The sequence below is a fragment of the Salmo salar genome, chromosome 04 (genome assembly GCF_965601325.2).
Source record: "Salmo salar chromosome 04, fSalSal1, whole genome shotgun sequence".
Classification (NCBI taxonomy): Eukaryota; Metazoa; Chordata; class Actinopteri; order Salmoniformes; family Salmonidae; genus Salmo; species Salmo salar.
The window spans coordinates 87,560,083-87,581,101 of record NC_138294.1 but is presented as its reverse complement, the minus strand read 5'-3'; the positions used below and the strand labels follow the sequence as shown (position 1 = coordinate 87,581,101).

At 45.2% G+C, this 21,019-nt stretch overlaps 1 protein-coding gene across 1 annotated transcript; it reads left to right on the top strand.

Annotated features, from left to right (window-relative positions):
* The first annotated feature begins 417 nt into the window (after positions 1-417).
* On the top strand, positions 418-20,545 carry ssc4d (scavenger receptor cysteine rich family member with 4 domains). The gene is made up of 10 exons (XM_045716266.2): positions 418-544; positions 6,213-6,515; positions 13,712-14,026; positions 14,821-14,904; positions 15,019-15,071; positions 15,783-15,829; positions 15,880-15,957; positions 16,160-16,506; positions 19,622-19,696; positions 19,971-20,545. Exons 1-10 carry the CDS (start codon positions 418-420, stop codon positions 20,285-20,287), a joined length of 1,746 nt encoding a protein of 581 aa, XP_045572222.2. The 3' UTR covers positions 20,288-20,545.
* The last annotated feature ends 474 nt before the right edge of the window (positions 20,546-21,019 follow it).

Sequence of the window (21,019 nt, the reverse complement as noted above, 5' to 3'; positions counted from 1 at the left end):
GAGAGAGACAGAGAGAAAGACAGACACATAGAGAGAGACAGGCAGACGGAGACAGACAGAGAGACGTAGAGAGACAGAGATGGAGATAGACGGAGACAGACAGAGAGAGACGGACACAGACAGAGAGCGATGGAGTCAGAGAGAGACAGAGAGAAAGACAGACACATAGAGAGAGACAGACAGACGGAGACAGACAGACAGAGAGACGTAGAGAGACAGAGATGGAGATAGACGGAGACAGACAGAGAGAGATGGACACAGACAGAGAGAGATTTTGTCGAAGAGAGAGACAGACAGAGAGACAGACAGAGAGAGAGAGACAGAGACAGACAGAGGGTCCAGAGCACTGATAGATTGTGTGTGTGTTCCACCAGACTGATGGGATCGTCACTCAGACAGAGAGAGAGACAGAGAGCCATGCGATGCCAGCGTGTAAAGGAGTGTGTGTGCAGGCCGTGTGGAGGCTGGAAGGCTGCTGGCTGGCTGCTGGCATCGCTGCTAGGGTCCCTGCTACTGGTGGCTGTTGGAGTGATACTGCAGATCGGTGAGTGTGAGTGTGTGTGTGTGTAACGGAGTGATATATCACCCCAGCTCATTTTTGATTTGGGAGACAATCCATTTTAAAGCCTCTAGTTGTCTGAGCTGACTGTGGATCTTTTGTGAGTGTTTACTGTTCATTTTATCTTGTTAATTTCACCTTTTGGTCCTCTGTAGTTCAGTTAGTAGAACATGGTTCTCTGTAGCTCAGTTAGTAGAACATGGTCCTCTGTAGTTCAGTTAGTAGAACATGGTGCTCTGTAGTTCAGTTAGTAGAACATGGTCCTCTGTAGTTCAGTTAGTAGAACATGGTTCTCTGTAGTTCAGTTAGTAGAACATGGTCCTCTGTAGTTCAGTTAGTAGAACATGGTTCTCTGTAGTTCATTTAGTAGAACATGGTCCTCTGTAATTCAGTTAGTAGAACATGCTTACAATGCCTAAATAGTTGGTTCGATTCCCATTATCTCCTCCACGTAAAATATATGCATGGATGACTGAGTTGCTTTGGATAAAAAGCGCCTGTTAAATGGAACATGGTCTTTCCAGAACATGGACTGACCAGGTGAAATCTGTTAACCCTTAATGTTGTCTCATTAAATCCACTTCAATCAGTGTAGAAGAATGTTTAAGACTCAAGCTAATTGAGACGTGTTGATTGCCATTCATAGGGTAGATGGGCAAGACAATAGATTTAAGAATTGTTAACGGTAATAGTTGCCAGGCGCACCAGTTTATGTGAAGAACTGCAACGCTACTGTTTTTGTGACGCTCAACAGTTTCCCGTGTGTATCAAGAATGGTCCACCACCTAAAGGACATCCAGCCAACTTGACACAACTGTGGGAAGCATTGGAGTAAACATGGGCCAGCATCCCTGTGGAATGCTGTTGACACCTTGTAGAGTCCATGCCCCTGACGAATTGAGGCTGTTCTGAGGGCAAAAGGTGGGAGTGCAACTCAATATTAGGAAGCTGTTTCTAATGTTTCGTATACTCAGTGTATGTACAGTATATATATATATTATTTTTTAAACTGCATTGTTGGTTAAGTGCTTGTAAGTAAGCATTTCACTGTAAGGTCTACACCTGTTGTATTCGGCGCATGTGACAAATACGATTTGATTTGATATATATAAATTAGGTTGGGTGAAATGAGTTTTCATATGTAGCCTACTGCAAAAAGACAGATACATCTCTCATGATTTCCCTAGACTAGACCAGTGAGATGTTAGCAAACTTCAAGTGTTTATTGAATTAATGTTGCCAACGATCAAATTCATGAGGGATTCCTGTGCTATCTGACATTTCTTTGTGACGTTTTTATTTTCTGATTTCAGGAGATTTGACCGATATCAGCAGAAGAGCCATACCTGGTAAGTGGTTTTCTAAGTGAATCTCTTCTCATTTTACTGACTGTCTTTTCTGAAACGCACTGTAACATTACTGTTCCCACCCCAGATGTCAGTCCTACGTCGCCTATATGAATACAGACGATGAAAAAAAACACATCGTATTAGAACATTCTAGGACACTTTTCAATAACTAACCCACATAGCGAACATAACATAACTGTTTATGTGTTTAGGGCCTCTTGTTTCATTGACACAAGCACCCAAGCATTGGGAAGCCAAAGTCATTCCGCTACCCAAGAGTGGTAGGTAAAGCGGCCTTTACTGGTTCTAACAGCAGACCAATCAGCTTGCTGCCAGCTCATAGCAAACTGTCGGGAAAACATTTTGTGGTTGACCAAATAGAAAGATATTTCTCTGTAAACAAATAAACAACATACTTTCAGCATGCTTATAGAGAAGGGCACTCAACATGTACTGCACTGACACAAATGACTGATGATTGGTTGAAAGAAATTGATAATAAAAAGATTGTGGGAGCTGTATTGTTAGATTTCAGTGCAACCTTTGATATTATTGGCCATAACCTGTTGAAAAAAAACGTATGTGTTATGGCTTTTCATCATCTTCCATTAAAGAAAACCCTCTGTTCTATCTAATAGAACAGAGGGTTTTCTTTAATGGAAGTTTCTATAATGTTAAACATGTAAAGTGTGGTGTACCACAGGGCAGTTCTCTAGGCCCTCTACTCTTTTCTATTTTTACTAATGACATAACACTGGCATTAAACAAAGCCTGTGTGTCCATGTATGCTGATGATTTAACCATATGCGTGTCAGCAACCATAGCTAATGAAGTCACTGAAAACCTTAACAAGGAGTTGCAGTCAGTTTTGAAATGAGTGGCCAGTAATAAACTGTTCTTGAACATCTCTAAAACTAAGAGCATTGTATTTGGTACAGCTGAATCTGGTAATGAATGGTGTGACTGTTGAACAAGCTGAGGAGACTCAATTACTTGGTGTTACCTTAGATTGTAAACTGTCATGGTCAAAACATATAGATTCAATGGTTGTAAAGAGGGGGAGAGGTCTGTCTGTAATAAAGAGATGTTCTGCTTTTTCGACACCACACTCCACAAAGCAAGTCCTGCAAGCTCTACTTTTGTCTTATCTTGATTATTGTCCAGCCAAGTTGTCAAGTGCTACAAAGAAAGACCTAGTTACTGTAAACTGCAGCTGGCCCAGAACAGAGCGGCACATCTTGCTCTTCATTGTAATCAGAGGGCTGATATAAATACTATGCACGCCAGTCTCTCTTGGCTCAGAGTTGAGGAGAGACTGACTGCATCACTTCTTTTTATAAGAAACGTTAATGTGTTGAAAATTCCAAATTGTTTGCATAGTCAGCTTATGCATAGCTCTGAAACACACAATTACCCCACCAGTCATGCCACCAGGGGTCTTTTCATTGTCCCCAAATCCAGAACAAATTCAAGAAAGCGTATAGTATTATATAGAGCCCTTATTGCATGGAACTTCCTTCCATCTCATATTGCTCAAATTAACAGCAAACTTGGTTTCAATAAACAGATAAAGCAACACCTCACGGCACAACGCCTCTCCCCTTATTTGACCTAAATAGTTTGTGTGTATTGATATGTAGGCTACGTGTGCATTTCTAAATGTATATAGTTCTGTTCTTGAGCTGTTCTTGTCTATTAACGTTCTGTATTATGTCATGTTTCATGTTCTGTGTGGATCCCAGGAAGAGTAGCTGCTGCTATCACAACAGCTAATGGGGATCCTAATAAAATACCCCCTCCAAAATATTCCTAAAGGGAGAAAGCCTGTGAATTGACATACTGTATTTTGATGGTGGTGTTTAGAATGGTTCCTATTCTCTCTTTTTGAGGCAGTGAATGGAACTAGAAACCACCATCTCAGTGGCTGTAGAATACCTCCTCTACAGAAAACAGGAAACTGGATGGAAATAGACCCACATACTGTATGCTTTTGCTGTACCAACAGAACTTCAAATTCCAGGAAAGACTACCAACCGCCATTAACCTAAGGAGTAATACACAGCATAATCTTGATGTCCAGCTTTCTCACGGTCATTCCAAAATCCAAGTGGAATAAGACTCAGAACACAAGACTAAACAGAGCCCAACCCTATAGAGTCTGTGTGGTTGCTAAAGGATGGGCGATATACCTAAGATGTCCAATCATTATTGCTGTATACAGCTTTTATCAGTTGTTTGGTTAATGCCTAAAGATATAGTGTTGAGGGAAAACAGTGTTTCCCAAACCTCTCCTCCAGTACCCCCAGCCAGACTAAACCTCTCCTCCAGTACCCCCAGCCAGTCTAACCTCTCCTCCAGTACCCCCAGCCAGTCTAACCTCTCCTCCAGTACCCCCAGCCAGTCTAACCTATCCTCCAGTACCCCAGCCAGTCTAAACCTCTCCTCCAGTACCCCAGCCAGTCTAAACCTCTCCTCCAGTACCCCAGCCAGTCTAAACCTCTCCTCTAGTACCCCCAGCCAGTCTAAACCTCTCCTCCAGTACCCCAGCCAGTTCCACTTGTTTGATATATTCCAGAACTGGCACACAGAGGTTTAGGAAACAGGGATGTTTAACAAAGTAAAGCCTGCCATGTTGGGGGGTAAAGACAGTATTTGGAAGAGACAGTGTAGTTCGTAGTTTCCATTCTCAAAACGAAAATCCCCAAATGTCACACAGACAGGAATGTATAAACCCTCTGTACATATTTGTATGTCGACTCCTTCGCTGGTTCAGCTAGCTACATGGTCTAAACTGTCTTCCTGTTGCGTTGTCAAGCTGTGTCTCATATTACAGGAAATAGACATAGTAGATACGGAGTCCAGTACTATGGAGGGCCAAGAACCTCCTTTCAACAAATCATTTGACCAGTCTCTCTATCTTTCTCTCTCTCTTTCCTACCTCCCTGCCTTTTTTTCCTCAGCCAATGGCACCACGACGACGACCCCCGTGAAGACAACGCATTCCCAAGGTAGGAACTCCCTCCAACTCTCACCACATCCACCGCACCTTCTGTCTGTCTGAAACACCCATGTTCAACAAATACATGTTCGCATCCAACGCATGAATGACAAATTATCTAACTTGTAGAGAGAGAGAGAGAGAGAGAGAGAGAGAGAGAGAGGAGAGAGAGAGGAGAGAGACAGAGAGAGAGAGAGAGAGAGAGAGAGAGAGAGACAGAGAGAGAGAGGAGAGAGGGAAAATGAGACAGGGAGAGAGAGAGAGAGAGAGAGAGAGAGAGAGAGGAGAGAGAGAGAGAGACAGAGAGAGAGACAGAGAGAGAGCGAGAGAGAGAGAGAGAGAAAGAGAGAGAGAGAGAGAGAGAGAGAGAGGAGAGAGAGAGGAGAGAGGGAAAATGAGACAGGGAGAGAGAGATCAGCACGTTGGGCACACTACAACAAGGTCACTTCCCTTTGCTCTCAATTTACCTAATCCACCTCAATTACTCTCTCTTGTTCTCTCCCCCCCTCTTTCTCTTCCCCCCTCTCTTTCTCTATATCTCCCCCCTATATCTTTCTCACCATCACACACTAGTCAGTGGAGTCATGTGGTTTGCTTAGTCTTATTCTGTTCCTTAAATTGGACAGTGGAAAGGATTAGACGAGCTAGTCAAAAAAGGATTCATGTCGCTATTAACTATCATTATATGAGAGTTATTTTTCCAGACGGTAACACACACGAGTATAATGTCCAACAGATAGTGGGCCTGTTATGTGCTTGCCCAGATTTACATTTTGATCTATGTTGTGTGGCACATGTATTATACAGAAAGAAAGCATACAGCTTCTAGCCAGTAGTCAAAGACAGTAAAATGATATGGATTGAATTGGTTTGGTGGAGGATTTTCTTCACTTACAGTGAAAAATAAGAAAACAAGGCCTTGATACAGCCTCCCGACAGCATAATATGACGTCATCACACACTGGGTCACATTGATGACATCAGCATCGGAGTGAGAGGGAAGACAGTGGTGCTGATTGATGACATCAGCATAAGAGTGAAAGGGAAGACAGTGGTGCTGATTGATGACATCAGCATCAGAGTGAAAGGGAAGACAGTGGTGCTGATTGATGACATCAGCATAAGAGTGAGAGGGAAGACAGCGGTGCTGATTGTTGATTTCTCTGACCATGTTGCATTTGTCTCTGTCTCTCCTCTACAGTGGGTCTGATGATATCAAATTGTCTCTCCTCTACAGTAGGTCTAATGATATCATATTGTCTCTCCTCTACAGTGTGTCTAGTGATATATTGTCTCGTCTCTGCAGTGCGTCTGGTGAACGGGCGTGACCGGTGTGAGGGGCGTGTGGAAGTGTGGCACAACGGAACGTGGGGTACGGTGTGTGATGACGACTGGGACATGGTAGATGCCAATGTGGTGTGTCGGCAGCTGGTCTGTGGTCTGGCTGTGGCGGTGGGTAGCATCTCGGAGTACGGCCAGGGCTTGGGGCCCATCTTGTTGGACAACGTAGACTGTAAAGGAGGGGAGACTGACCTGGGACAGTGTGGCAGTCTGGGCTGGGGAATCCATAACTGTTACCACTACGAGGATGTATCGGTCACATGCAAAGGTAAGGCTGATTGAGGTATATTTATAATACTCCAGTCCAGGGGTATGCAACTCTTACATGCTGACCAGAATGCACGCTCGCATGTGTCTGCGTGCACTATCTCGCGCATGTTGATTTTGTTCCCCCACACCAGAAGCAATCAGGACACGCAGGTTGAAATTTAAAAACTAACTCTGAACCAATTATATTAATTTGGGGACAGATCAATAAGCAAGCATTTATGGCAATTTAGCTAGCTAGCTTGCTGTTGCTAGCTAATTTGTCCTGGGATATAAACATTGGGTTGTTATTTTACCTGAAATGCACAAGGTCCTCTACTCCGACAAGTAATCCACAGATAAAATGGTAAACCGAATACGTTTCTAGTAATCTCTCCTCCTTCAGGCTTCTTCTTCTTTGGACTTTATATGTCGGTTGGCAACCAACTTTAACTTTAAGGTGCATTACCACAACTGACTAGACTGGAGTGTGGACCTCAATTCATCTTTCAATCACCCACGTGGGATACATGCTCCTAAAAACCAATGAGGAGATGACACGTGCATATATGCTCCTAAAGACCAATGAGGAGGTTGGAGAGGCAGGACTTGCAGCGCATCAAGCGTCACAAATAGAACCAAGTTCTATTTTAGCGCCTGGCTACGCAGACGCTTGTTGACGCGGACGAGCAGTGTGGGTGCAATGATTGAATAACACGTATGTGTAAAACCGCTAAAACCTGATAATTAATTGCACCCACCTGGTGTCCCAGGTCTGACTAGAGGACTAGAGGAGAACAATGAAAAAACATTGAACTGGCTTCGAGGTCCCACCTGGTGTCCCAGGTCTGACTAGAGGACTAGAGGAGAACAATGAAAAAACGTTGAACTGGCTTCGAGGTCCCACCTGGTGTCCCAGGTCTGACTAGAGGACTAGAGGAGAACAATGAAAAAACGTTGAACTGGCTTCGAGGTCCCACCTGGTGTCCCAGGTCTGACTAGAGGACTAGAGGAGAACAATGAAAAAACGTTGAACTGGCTTCGAAGGTCCAGAGATGAATCTCTAGTGTATCACTCTTGTAATTATGTTTTGTATAGGAAGGGTCCTTGCAATTTCTAAAGATTTCATGTGATGTCAATGCGTGACAAAGAGTAAGTTAAAAGGACACATCCCTGGTTGACTCACTAATAAAATAATGTATTATTTTATTACCTCTGTCTCATCTCTCCTTAGTTCCATCAGTGGTGGAGTCACGGGGCCTCGGTGAGACCACCACTTCATCTAGGAGAAACTCAGGTTTAAGTAAGTGATCCAGTTAATTTCTTTCTCTCTAATTTCAGTCAAATGATGTACATAAAATAGTTTGAAGAAGGGTTTGTTTAATTCACTGTATAAACTGCTTTAAGGGAAAGGGTGAAGTCCGTTTGCCTTCAGTCACAACCAGGTTTGTAGAACTGTAGAACTTCAAAGTTCATGGAAGACAACACGCTCACAAGGGCCCAATAAATCTAGCCCGGAATCCAAACTAAATAGTATGCGATTACACAGGCAACCCATTTCTGATCTTTTCCCACTTATTGGTCTTTTGACCAATCAGATCAGAACTTTTGCCAATAATGGGGCAAAATATCAGAATTTGGCTGCCTGTGTAAATGCTACCATAGTGTAATGGAGCGATATTCAATTAAGAATTTTAAGCCACCATTTTTTTTTTATTTAACCTTTATTTATCGAGGTAGTGTCATTGAGATACAATTAGTTTTCAATAGAGACCTGGAAACTAAGACAGACAAATCTCAGACATAACAACTCACAGACATATCAATCAATCAAGTTTATTTATAAAGCCCTTTTTTTTACATCAGCCGATGTCACAAAGTGCTGTACAGAAACCCAGCTTAAAACCCCAAACAGCAAGCAATGCAGATGTAGAAGCACGGTGGCTAGGAAGAAGGTTCTTCCCTAGGAAGAAACCTAGAGAGTGACCAGGCTCTGAGTGTTGGCCAGTCCTCTTCTGGCTGTGCAGGGTGGAGAGGAAACAGGCTCTGAGTGGTGGCCAGTCCTCTTCTGGCTGTGCCAGGTGGAGAGGAACCAGGCTCTGAGGGGTGGCCAGTCCTCTTCTGGCTGTGCCGGGTGGAGATTGTAACAGAACATGGCCAAGATGTTCAAACATTCATAGGTGACCAGCAGGGTCAGATAATAATAATCACAGTGGTTGTAGAGGGTGCAACAGGTCAGCACCCCAGGAGTAAATGTCAGTTGGCTTTTCATAGCCGATCATTCAGAGTTAGAGACAGCAGGTGCGGTAGAGAGAGAGAGTCGAAAACAGCAGGTCCGGGGCAAGGCAGCATGTCCGGCGAACAAGCCATGGCTTCACAGCCGCAGGCAGAACAGCTGAAACCGGAGCAGCAGCACAACCAGGTGGACTGGGGACACAAGGAGTCACCAGGATAGGTAGTCCTGAGCCATGGTCCTAGGGCTCAGGTCTTCCGAGAGAAGAGAGAGAGAAAGAGAGAGTGAAGGAGAGAGAGAAAAAGAGAGAGAATTAGAGGGGGCTTAAATTCACACAGGACACCAGATAAGACAGGAGAAATACTCCAGATATAACAGACTGACCCTAGCCCCCCGACACATAAACTATTGCAGTTAAATACTGGAGGCAGAGACAGGAGGGGTCAGGAGACACATAGACAGACCATAAAGACATTATAGATGTGTTATAGACATGAAGCCAGGCTTTGAATGAGAAGATACAAGTATGTCGACACCTGCTTGTCGAACATCTCATTCCAAAATCATGCCCAGTATTATGGAGTTGGTCCCCCCTTTGCTGCTATAACAGCCTCCACTCTTCTGGGAAGGGTTTCCACTAGATGTTGGAACATTGTTGCAGGCACCTGCTTCTATTCAGCCACAAGAGTATTAGTGAGGTTGGGCACTGATATTGGGCGATTATTCCCAAAGGTGTTCAATGGGGTTGAGGTCAGGGCTCTGTGCAGGCCAGTCAAGTTCTTCCACACCAATCTCGACAAATAATTTCTGTATGGACCTCACTTTGTGCACGGGGGCATTGTTATGCTAAAACAGGAAAGGGCCTTCCCCAAACTGTTGCCACAAAGTTGGAAGCACAGAATCGTCTATAATGTCATTGTATGCTGTAGGTTCTGATTTTCTCTTCACTGGAACTAAGGGGCCCGAACCATGAAAAAACAGCCCAAGACCATTATTTTTCTTCTAACAAACTTTACAGTTGGCACTATGCATTGGGGCAGGTAGCGTTCTCCTGGCATCTGCCAAACCCAGATTTGTCCGTCAGACTGCCAGATAGTGAAGCGTGATTCATCACTCCAGATAACTTGTTTCCACTGCTCCAGAGTCCAATGGCAGCGAGCTTTACACCACTCCAGCCAACGCTTGGCATTGCGCATGGTGATCTTAGGCTTGTGTACAGCTGCTCGGCCATGTAAACCCATTTCATGAAGCTCCCGACGAACAGTTATTGTGCTGACGTTGCTTCCAGAGGCAGTTTGGAACTCGACAGTGAGTGTTGCAACTGAGGACAGATGATTTTTACACGCTACGCGCTTCAGAACTCGGCGGTCCTATTCTGTGAGCTTGCGTGGCCTACCACTTCAAGGATGGGCCGTTGTTGCTCCTAGACATTTCCACTTCACAATAACAGCACTTACAGTTGACCGGGGCAGCTTTAGTAGGGTAGAAATTTGACGATCTGACTTGTTGGAAAGGCATCCTATGATATTGCCATGTTGAAAGTTACTGAGCTCTTCAGTACGGGCCATTCTGCTGCCAATGTTTGCCTTTGGAGTTTTTTTTGTGTTACAACCAGAAATAACTAATGAGCGTTACGACCAGGAATACGACTTTCCCCAATGGATCCTTTGTTCGTACCCCCCAGGGCAATTGAACTTATCCCAGAGGGTGCTCCAAGACGTTGCCGGCGGGGCTTCTAGTCCGACTCAGGAGGCATGCACACCAGCCACCGCTAATGTTCAGTCTCTGGATAATAAAGTAGACGAGCTCAGGGCGAGGATCTCCTTCCAGAGAGACATCAGGGATTGTAACATACTCTGTTTCACAGAAACATGGCTCTCTCTGGGTATACTGTCCCCATCTATACAGCCAGCTGGGTTCTCAGTACATCGCGCAGACAGGAATAAAAAACTCTTTGGGAAGAAGAAAGGCAGGGTGTATGTTTCATGATTAACTACTCATGGTGTGATTGTGATACCGTACAGAAACTCAAGTCCTTTTGTTCAGCCGACCTAGAATACCTCACAATCAAATGCCGACCGTATTACCTCCCAAGAGAATTATCTTCGGTTATAGTCACAGCCATGTATATCCCCCTCAAGCCGATACCATGACGGTCCAAAAAGAACTACACTGGACTTTATGCAAACTGGAAACCACATATCCTGAGGCCGCATATATTGTAGCTGGGGATTTGAACAATGCAATTTGAGGAAAATGCTACCGAAGTTCTACCAACACAATGACTGTAGTACTCGCAAAACATTGGACCACTGCTACTCAACTTTTTGAAATGTCTACAAGACCCTCCTCTGCCCTCCCTTCGGAAAATCTGATCACGACTCCATTTTGCTACTCCCTTCTTATAGGCAGGAACTCAAACAGGAAGTACCTGTGCTTAGGTTTATTCAACGCTGATCTGACCAGTCGGAATCCATGCTTCAAGATTATTTTGATCACATGGACTGGGATATGTTCCGGGTAGCCTCTGAGAATAACATCGATGAATACACGGATACGACACGGTGACTGAGTTCATCAGGAAGTGTATAGAAGATGTTGTACCCACTGTGACTATTAAAACCTACCCAAACCAGAAACCGTGGATAGATGGCAGCATTCGCGCAAAACTGAAAGCGCGAACCACTGCATTTAACCATGGCAAGGTGACTGGGAATATGGCCAAATACAAACAGTGTAGTTATTCCCTCTATAAGGCAATCAAACAGGCTAAACGTCAGTACAGAGACAAAGTGGAGTCGCAATTCAATGGCTCAGACACGAGACGGAGTCTACAGAAAATCATGGACTACAAAGAAAAAAACAGCCATGTCGCGGACACCGACGTCTTGATTCCGGACAAGCTAAACACCTTCTTCACCAGCTTTGAGGATAACAAAGTGCCACCGACGCGGCCCGCTACCAAGAACTGGGGGCTCTCCTTCTCCGTGGCCGACGTGAGCAAGACATTTAAGAGTGTTTACCTTCGCAAGGCTGCCGGCCCAGACGGCATCCCTAGCCGCGTCCTAGAGCATGCGCAGACCAGCTGGCTGGAGTGTTTACAGACATATTCAATCTCTCCCTATCCCAGTCTGTTGTCCCCACATGCTTCAATATGTCTACCATTGTTCCTGTACCCAAGAAAGCTAAGGTAACTGAACTAAATGACTATCGCCCCTTAGCACTCACTTCTGTCATCATAAAGTGCTTTGAGAGGTTAGTTTAGGATCATATCACCTCCACCTTACCTGGCACCCTAGACCCACTTTAATTTGCTTACCGCCTCAATAGATCCACAGACGATGCAGTCGCACTGCACACTGCCCTATCCCATCTGGATAAGAGGAAAACCTATGTAAGAATGCTGTTCCTTGACTATAGCTCAGTATTCAACGCCACTGTACCGTCTAAGCTCATCATTAAGCTTGGGGCCCTGGGTCTGAACCCCGCCTTGTGCAACTGGGTCGTTGACTTCCTGACGGGCCGCCCCCAGGTGGTGAAGGTAGGAAACAATGCCTCCACTACGCTGATCTTCAACAGAGGGGCCGCACAAGGGTGCGTTCTCAGCCTCCTCCTGTACTCCCTGTACTCCCTGTTCACCCACGACTGCGTGGCCATGCACGCCTCCAACTCAATCATCAAGTTTGCAGACGACACAAGAGTAGGAGGCCTGATTACCAACAATGACGAGACAGCCTACAAGGAGGAGGTGAGGGCCCTGGGAGACGGGTGCTAGGAAAATAACCTCTCCCTCAATGTCAACAAAACAAAGGAGCTGATCGTGGACTTCAGGAAACAGCAGAGGGAGCACGCCCCTGTCCACATCAACGGGACTGCAGGGGAGAAGGTGGAAAGCTTCAAGTTCCTCGGCGTACACATCAATGACGATCCGAAATGGTTCACCCACACAGACAGTGTGGTGAGGAAGGCGCAACAGCGCCTCTTCAACCTTAGGATGTTGAAGAAACTTGTCTTGGCCCCTAAAACCCTCACAAACTTTTACAGATGCACAATTGAGAGCATCCTGTCGGGCTGTATCACTGCCTGGTACAGCAACTATACCGCCCACAACTCTCCTGAGGGTGGTGCGGTCTGCACAACGCATCACCAGGGGCAAACTACCTGCCCTCCAGGACATGAAGGACCTCCAGGATCTACAGCACTTGATGTCACAGGAAGGCCAAAAAAATCATCAAGGACATCAACCACCCGAGCCACAGCCTGTTCACCCCGCTATCATCCAGAAGGCAAGGTCAGTACAGGTGCATCAAAGCTGGGACCGAGAGACTGAAAAACAGCTTCTATCTCAAGGCCATCAGACTGTTAAATAGCCATCACTAACCATCACTAGCCGTCTCTAACCATCACTAGCCGGCTACCACCCGGTTACTCAACCCTGCACCTTAGAGGCTGCTGTCCTAAATACATAGACTTGGAATCACTGGCCACTTTAATAATGGAACACTAGTCACTTTAATAATGTTTACATACTGTTTTACTCATCTCATATATGTATATACTGTATTCTATTCTACTGTATTTTAGTCAGTGCCGCTCTGACATCGCTCGATCATATATTAATATACGTATTTATTCCATTCTTTTACTTTTAGATGTGTGTGTATTGTTGTGAATTGTTCGATACTACTGACTGCACTGTTGGAGCTAGAAACACAAGCATTTTGCTATACCCGCAATAGCATCTGCTAAATATGTGTATGTGAAAATTCAACTTTGATTTAATTTTTGAAAATCACTGAGCTCTTCAGTACGGACCGTTCAACTGCCACTGTTTGTCTATGGAGATTGCATGGCTGTGTGCTCGACTGTATACACCTGTCAGCAACGGGTGTGGCTGAAATAGCCGAATCCACTAATTTGAAGGGAAGTCCACATATATAGTGTACATGGAATGCTGATGATTCCCGCCCTCCCCTATATTTTAGGAGATGGTAGGATCCGGTTAGTTGGTGGACTGGACTATTGCCAGGGACGAGTGGAGGTCTTCTACCAGGGCAGCTGGGGGACGGTGTGTGATGACGACTGGGGTAGGAGAGACGCAGGGGTGGTTTGTCAGCAGATTGGCTGTGGCCACGCCGTTTCTTCCACCACCAACGCCTACTTTGGTTACGGCACAGGACTGATTCTACTGGACAACGTCAACTGTAATGGCTACGAGAACCAGCTGAGTAAATGCTACAGCCTGGGATGGGGGATACACAACTGTGGACATCATGAGGACGCTGGAGTTATCTGTTCAGGTGAGAAGCTGTTTCTATCTCTCTCAGTCTCTCTCTGTTTCGCTCTCTCTCTCTCTCTCTCTCTCTCTCTCTGTATCTCTCGCTCTATCTCTGTGTCTCTGTTTCTCTCTCTCTCTGTGTATTTCTCTCTCTCTCACTGTATCTCTCTCAGTCTCTCTCTGTTTCGCTCTCTCTCTCTCTCTCTCTCTCTCTGTATCTCTCGCTCTATCTCTGTGTCTCTGTTTCTCTCTCTCTTTGTGTATTTCTCTCTCTCTCACTGTATCTCTCTCAGTCTCTCTCTGTTTCGCTCTCTCTCTCTCTCTCTCTCTCTCTCTCTGTATCTCTCGCTCTATCTCTCTGTCTCTCTCTGTTTCTCTCTCTCTCTCTGTATTTCTCTCTCTCACTGTATCTCTCTCAGTCTCTCTCTGTTTCTCTCTCTCTCTGTGTATTTCTCTCTCTCTCACTGTATCTCTCAGTCTCTCTCTGTTTCTCTCTCTCTCGCTGTATCTCTCGCTCTCGCTGTATCTCTCTCAGTCTCTCTCTGTTTCTCTCTCTCTCTCTCTGTATTTCTCTCTCTCTCACTGTATCTCTGTCTCTCTCTGTTTCTCTCTCTGTATCTCTCTCTCTCTCGCTGTATCTCTCTCAGTCTCTCTCTGTTTCTCTCTCTCTCTGTCTTTCTCTCTCTCGCTGCATCTCTCTCTGTCTTTCTCTCTCTCCCTGTATCTCTCCCTGTATCTCTCTCTCTCTCTCTGTAATTCATGTTGCCAATGTCTTTAATACTATGTCTGCTATTCATGTCTGTTCTCTCTGTGTAGGTTCAGGCTCCACCACAGTTCCTCCCATGAACACTGCCACAATGCCCATGGGAAGGGCATTCTTCCAGACTGCCAGCATTGCAGGCAATTATTTAGCTTGAGTATTATAATGTAATAATAGTGTGGTCCCCATCAGACCACACTGCTCCACCTGTACCTCTATCCTATGACCAATAGAGGGTGCTGTTTCATCTCTAGGTTTCTCTAAATCTGAGACAGCGGTGCCACAATACATGGTGGTGATGGAGCAAGTAAATGAAGTCACCCCCATAGAGATCCTATTAAATTACTAGAGGGGCAACAGTATGTCCTAAACCCTCAAAGTTCCAGAACATGGTGAAAATGGCAGCCATTTTGATCAGTCTAATTGGAATGAATGCAGTAGAGGCATAAGTGACGTATTTCCTGATTTGACTAATGCAGGAAAATAAAAGTAAGGCATGTGATGGGTATCAGAAATTGTGTAATAGAATTATAGTCAACCTGAAATATTGTCATATTATAAACACAGCTTATACAGGTTTTATGCCAATTTTCTGTTTAAATAACCTTTAAAATATATGTAAAAAGACCATTATTTTTTTTCAATGTTTGTTTCCAAGCTGTGAGTGATATTATATGATACAATATCAGTACTTGCATTTACAACTTGTCTAAGCTGTGGATTGACTGTATTGTTTGAATTGAATGTTGGCATATGGGTAGTTAATTTGATCCATTTATAGAATCATTCCTCTAAAACTGGCTGGCTAGCCAGCTAACAAACACACAGTGCAGTACACGTTCTTCAAATGAATTGTTTTACACAATATTTTATCACAGCCCTGGCAAACCAAGGTTGACCAATTCCCTGACCAAAATGGCTGACCTTTTATACTATCATAAGAAGGTAAATGTCCACTTTGGTATTCTAAATTCTAGTATTCTAATTCCTAATTTGACCCCACCTTCTCTCCTCACAGAGGATGGGAAACCCTCTGCTGTCTACTGTAGGCATCAGCTTGCTCGTGTAGACTGACTCATCATTCTGATTCTAATGCATTGCTCATCTTATTCTAGTGACCGACCGAACAGAACCAGTCAAGACGACTACTACAACTACTGTGACAAAGACACCGGTTGCTATGACAACCAAAGGTAGTGGTGATACTGCCGCCCCAACCCCCCCCCCCCCCCCCCCGCCCCCACCTAATTAGAGCAGTAAAAATACATGCTTTGTCATGATATACCACGGCTGTCAGCCAATCAGCATTCAGAGCTCTAACCCATGTATAGATTAAAGCCATTGTGTAACAAGGAAGCATAGTAACACCTTTTACTAATAAACCTCTCCGTGAAGAATGTGCCTCTCTGTGTGTCCTCCTCCTCCAGAGCGTCCCATCATCCGCGTGGTGAACGGTAATAGCAGCTGCCAGGGCCGCGTGGAGGTGTTCCACAGCAACCTCTGGGGCACGGTGTGTGACGACGACTGGGAGCTGGCCAATGCCCAGGTGGTGTGTAGGCAGCTGGGATGTGGTCCCGCCATCGCCGCCAAGATCCTGGCCTTCTTCGGCTACGGCTCTGGTCCCATCTTGCTGGACAACGTGGACTGTACGGGCAGTGAAAGAAAACTGGAGGATTGTTTCAACCTGGGCTGGGGACAGCACAACTGTGGACACCATGAAGATGCTGGAGTTATCTGTGCACGTAAGACTGACTGGGACTATGGCAATATAACTTATTTGTCCGATGTGAATCAGATATTCGTTTTTTGATCTTCTGCAGGCAGGACTGCTATGGTAGACTGAGTAATGTTGTCCACCAGCCGTCTCTAACCGTCTGGTTTCACAGCTCCTCAGAATTCTATTGAATTTGGAAGCTTATGACAGGAGTGGATGAAAGCAAATTATATTGTAATTGGGTGATCTCTATTCATCACCATGTAGCATAACCCTTGACCTCCACCCCCTACAAAGTGCGACCAGCGCGAGAGATTTAAAGTTTAGAAAATCTCACAGTACGCTTCATTAGAAATCGTTTTCACATAAACTGTATTTGCCCAAACTCAATTGGTCGTGGCAAAAACAATACGGCCGGCATGATACAACATTTATTTTAATTGCCGCTTTTCGCCGTTCATCAAAGTCCCATCTAATACAACTGTAGCAGGCTCGCTGCCTCTCCAGCCTCGATTTAGAGCCACAGTGGTGGAATTTGCTCAGAATTTGTATTGATTAGTGTGTCACTCAGTAATTACACACTCTCTAAGTTCCAACAAGTCCCACACTGTTACCAGGCTCTATGCGCCAGTCAAGAGATTAGACTCCGATCTAGGTACATAGTGAAGTAAACACACGTTGGTTTTACTGTACTTGTGAGGACCAACAATCGATTTCCATTCAAAGCCTATTTTCCCTAACCCTAACCCACCTAACGCCTAAACCTTAACCCTAAAATTTACATTTTCCTTGTGAGGGCCAACAAAATGTCCTCACTTGTCAGCATTTTCCTTGGTTGATTATTCTGGTACAGGTCAAAATCCAAGGTTCTTCTTTAATATTCCCCTTTTAGTTAAAGGGGGGGGGGGGGGTGGTAAGTTACACAATATTAAAACCAGAACACACAAGGACAAGCCCAGGCCCACATTCACCAGAGTTCTCTGGTTCGGGGGCCAGCCTGGTCCAAGACCGGTAGTCATCATGGTTTCATCCTTTAGCAGACACTCTTATCCAGAGCGACTTACAGGAGTGTTTAGCGTTAAATGCCTTGTTCAAGGGCAGAGACAGATTTTTCACCTAGTCAGCTCAGGGATTCAAACCAGCAACCTTTCGGTTACTGGCCCAATGCTCTTAACTGCTAGGCTACCTGCCGCTCTGTGTTGCATCCTCAGCGCACTGGCTGGCTTGAAGTGGAGAGAGAGAGAGAGAGAGAGAGAGAAGCTGAATCGGTCAATCAATCGAACAACATAGCATTACTTCACTCAGAGCGGCGGTCGAGTTGGTCTGCCTCTACCGAGCAGGGTAATGGGCTCTCCCAGGAGCAGGTCCTCTTTCCCCAGGCGTCGTCAGCAGCGGTCTGGGTGAATCCTGCGTTACATCGTTTGCCTGTTCAATGTCATTTGGATCAGCCTTTATGCAGGTGGCAGCTCGTTAACCCCATGCTGTTCAGGTGCGCCGGTATGGTTCGAAACCAGACAGTGGACTCAATCATTCCCTCATTCACTCAACAAGTCAAAACACTCTCAGAAAAAAAGGTTTATAAAGCTCAAGTAAAGCTCAAGTAAAATAATATAGAACGTTTGACTAAATAATATACTGAAGTAGTGATAAATATAAAGGAGAAACAGGAATAAATAAGACTTCAAATATGTGAATAAAAACAATGAAAATTAGGCTATGGCACCTATACACAACTACATTTAAGTCATTTAGCAGACGCTCTTATCCAGTAGTGAATGTACACATTTCATACATTTTTTCTCCGTACTGGTCCCCCGTGGGAATCGAACCCACAACCCTGGCGTTGCAAACACCATGCGCTACCAACTGAGCCACACGGGATGGACACACACACACACACACACACACACACACACACACACACACACACACACACACACACACACACACACACACACACACACACACACACACACACACACACACACACACACACACACACACACACACACACACACACACACACACACACACACACACACACACACACACACACACACACACACACACACACAAAAATCCTCTGTAGTCATCACACTCAGGCACACACACGGGTCACCCCATAGTCACCATTCCACACAGTCATCCCTCTATCCTCTCCTCCTCCCTGCTGAGCTGAATTTTGGTCTCTGAGGAGCAGGCCCCTCCCCCCGCCTGGCAGGCCAGAGAGCATGAAATATAGAATGGAGAAGTCAAGGGTGATGAGCTTCACTGGGGTAATTAGCCTCTCTGGGGTAATTAGCCTCTCGGGGTAATCACCCTCTCTGGGGGTAATAGAACCTCTCGGGGTAATCAGCCTCTCTGGGGTAATCAGCCTCTCTGGGGTAATCAGCCTCTCTGGGGTAATCAGCCTCTCTGGGGTATTCAGCCTCTCTGGGGGTAATAGAGCCTCTTGGGGTAATCAGCCTCTCTGGGGTAATCAGCCTCTCTGGGGGTAATCAGCGTCTCTGGGGTAATTAGCCTCTCTGGGGGTAATCAGCGTCTCTGGGGTAATCAGCCTCTCTGGGGGTAATCAGCCTCTCTGGGGGTAATCAGCCTCTCTGGGGTAATCAGCCTCTCGGGGGTAATAGAGCCTCTCTGGGGGTAATCAGCCTCTCTGGGGGTAATCAGCGTCTCTGGGGGTAATCAGCCTCACTGCGGGTAATCAGCCTCTCTGGGGGTAATCAGCCTCACTGGAAGCCTGCAGGCCAAGCCGTTTTTTAAGGCTAAATAAGACACACAGTAGAGAGAAGAAGAATAAAAAGAGAGAAAGACGTCGTTCCTGTGACTAAGGTCTTCATCATGTCAGAGAAAGATGCCCTTCCTGTAACTAAGGTCTTCATCAAGTCAAGAGTTATCAGAGCAGGTGAACCGTAGTGAACCTCTGATGATAAGGGGATCACAGAGTTGACCTCCAGAGCAGTTATCTTCTCATATAGCTGATTAACTGATCAATGGAATAACTGACTACAACGTTCTGAGTGCTCTGGTATAGATTGTTCTGATTGAACTGTATCAACAGTTGTTCTCAAGTAGATAACCACTCAACCAGGGAAACATACACAATAATATAAACCTCATACTATCTCCCTCTTCTTCTCCAGCCTTTCAGCCCGTTCCAGCTGGAAGAGACTTCACCATGACAGAAACAACGCGCACCACTAGACCACCAAGCGACGGTAAGTCTTCTACCTGTTCAGGTTTTAGCTGCATGTTCCTGGTTCAAGTTAAGGTGAAAGGTCAACACACGTTCACAGCATCACTTTTCAGAGGCCATCGGCCAGGTCGCAATTGGAAATGAGAACTTGTTCTCAACTTGCCTACCTGGTTAAATAAAGGTAAAATAAATAAAAAATAATGCATCGTATTTCATTCATGTCTCAGGACCATGGTGTGTTAAATGTTAGTTTTCTACAGAATATATTTCTGTTTCTACCCTCTCTTTCCCTCTAGGCATGGTGAGGTTGGTAGGCGGGCAGCACCACTGCGAGGGTCGGGTGGAGATGTTCTCAGGGGCGAAGTGGGGTACGGTGTGTGACGACGCCTGGGACATGCCAGATGCCCAGGTGGTGTGTCGCCAGCTGGGATGCGGGCAGGCTGTTGCGGCAAGCGGGGAGGCCTACTTCGGGCCCGGCAGCGGCACCATCCTCCTGGACAATCTGAAGTGCAGTGGCTCCGAGGCCTCGCTCCAGCAGTGCTCACACATATCCTGGGATGTACACAACTGTGACCATTCTGAAGACGCCGGCGTCACGTGCTCCCTGTCATGATTCAAGCAGCGATTCGCCGCCAGGGAGCAATCAAACTACTCCCACCTCCACTGCCAACTAATAGGATGGGCACCGTGGTGGGCATAACCCGGGACTTGTAAACATTATGTAAATAACAGCTCACCCCAATGCCAAATGGAAGGAAGACAACAGCAACCATCTGTAATAAATTTAAAAAACAAATTAACATATGACAATATATTATTAAATATTATGATTATCTATTCCTATTAAGCACTTTATAAATATATACATAAATAAAAGATGATATATAAAACGCTGCACACATTTTTTGATATTTGATAAACAGAAGAAAACAAAAGCTTTTAACCAACTCACTCTCTCTCTCTGTCTCTCTCTTGTCAAGGTGCTCAAATATTTAGCTTACATGCCAGCAACCTGGTAGTAGGAGAGTTTGATGGTTAAGTAAGGTATATAGGCTATGCTGGTGTGAGATCATACATTATTCAATGTCTAGATGATAGAGGTCCCACAGCCAACCTTCTGCTCACTAGCACACATACTGCACTATAACAATAGAAACAGACATACTGCACTATAACAACAGAAACAGACATACTGCACTATAACAACAGAAACAGACATACTGCACTATAACAATAGAAACAGACATACTGCACTATAACAATAGAAACAGACATACTGCACTATAACAATAGAAACAGACATACTGCACTATAACAACAGAAACAGACATACTGCACTATAACA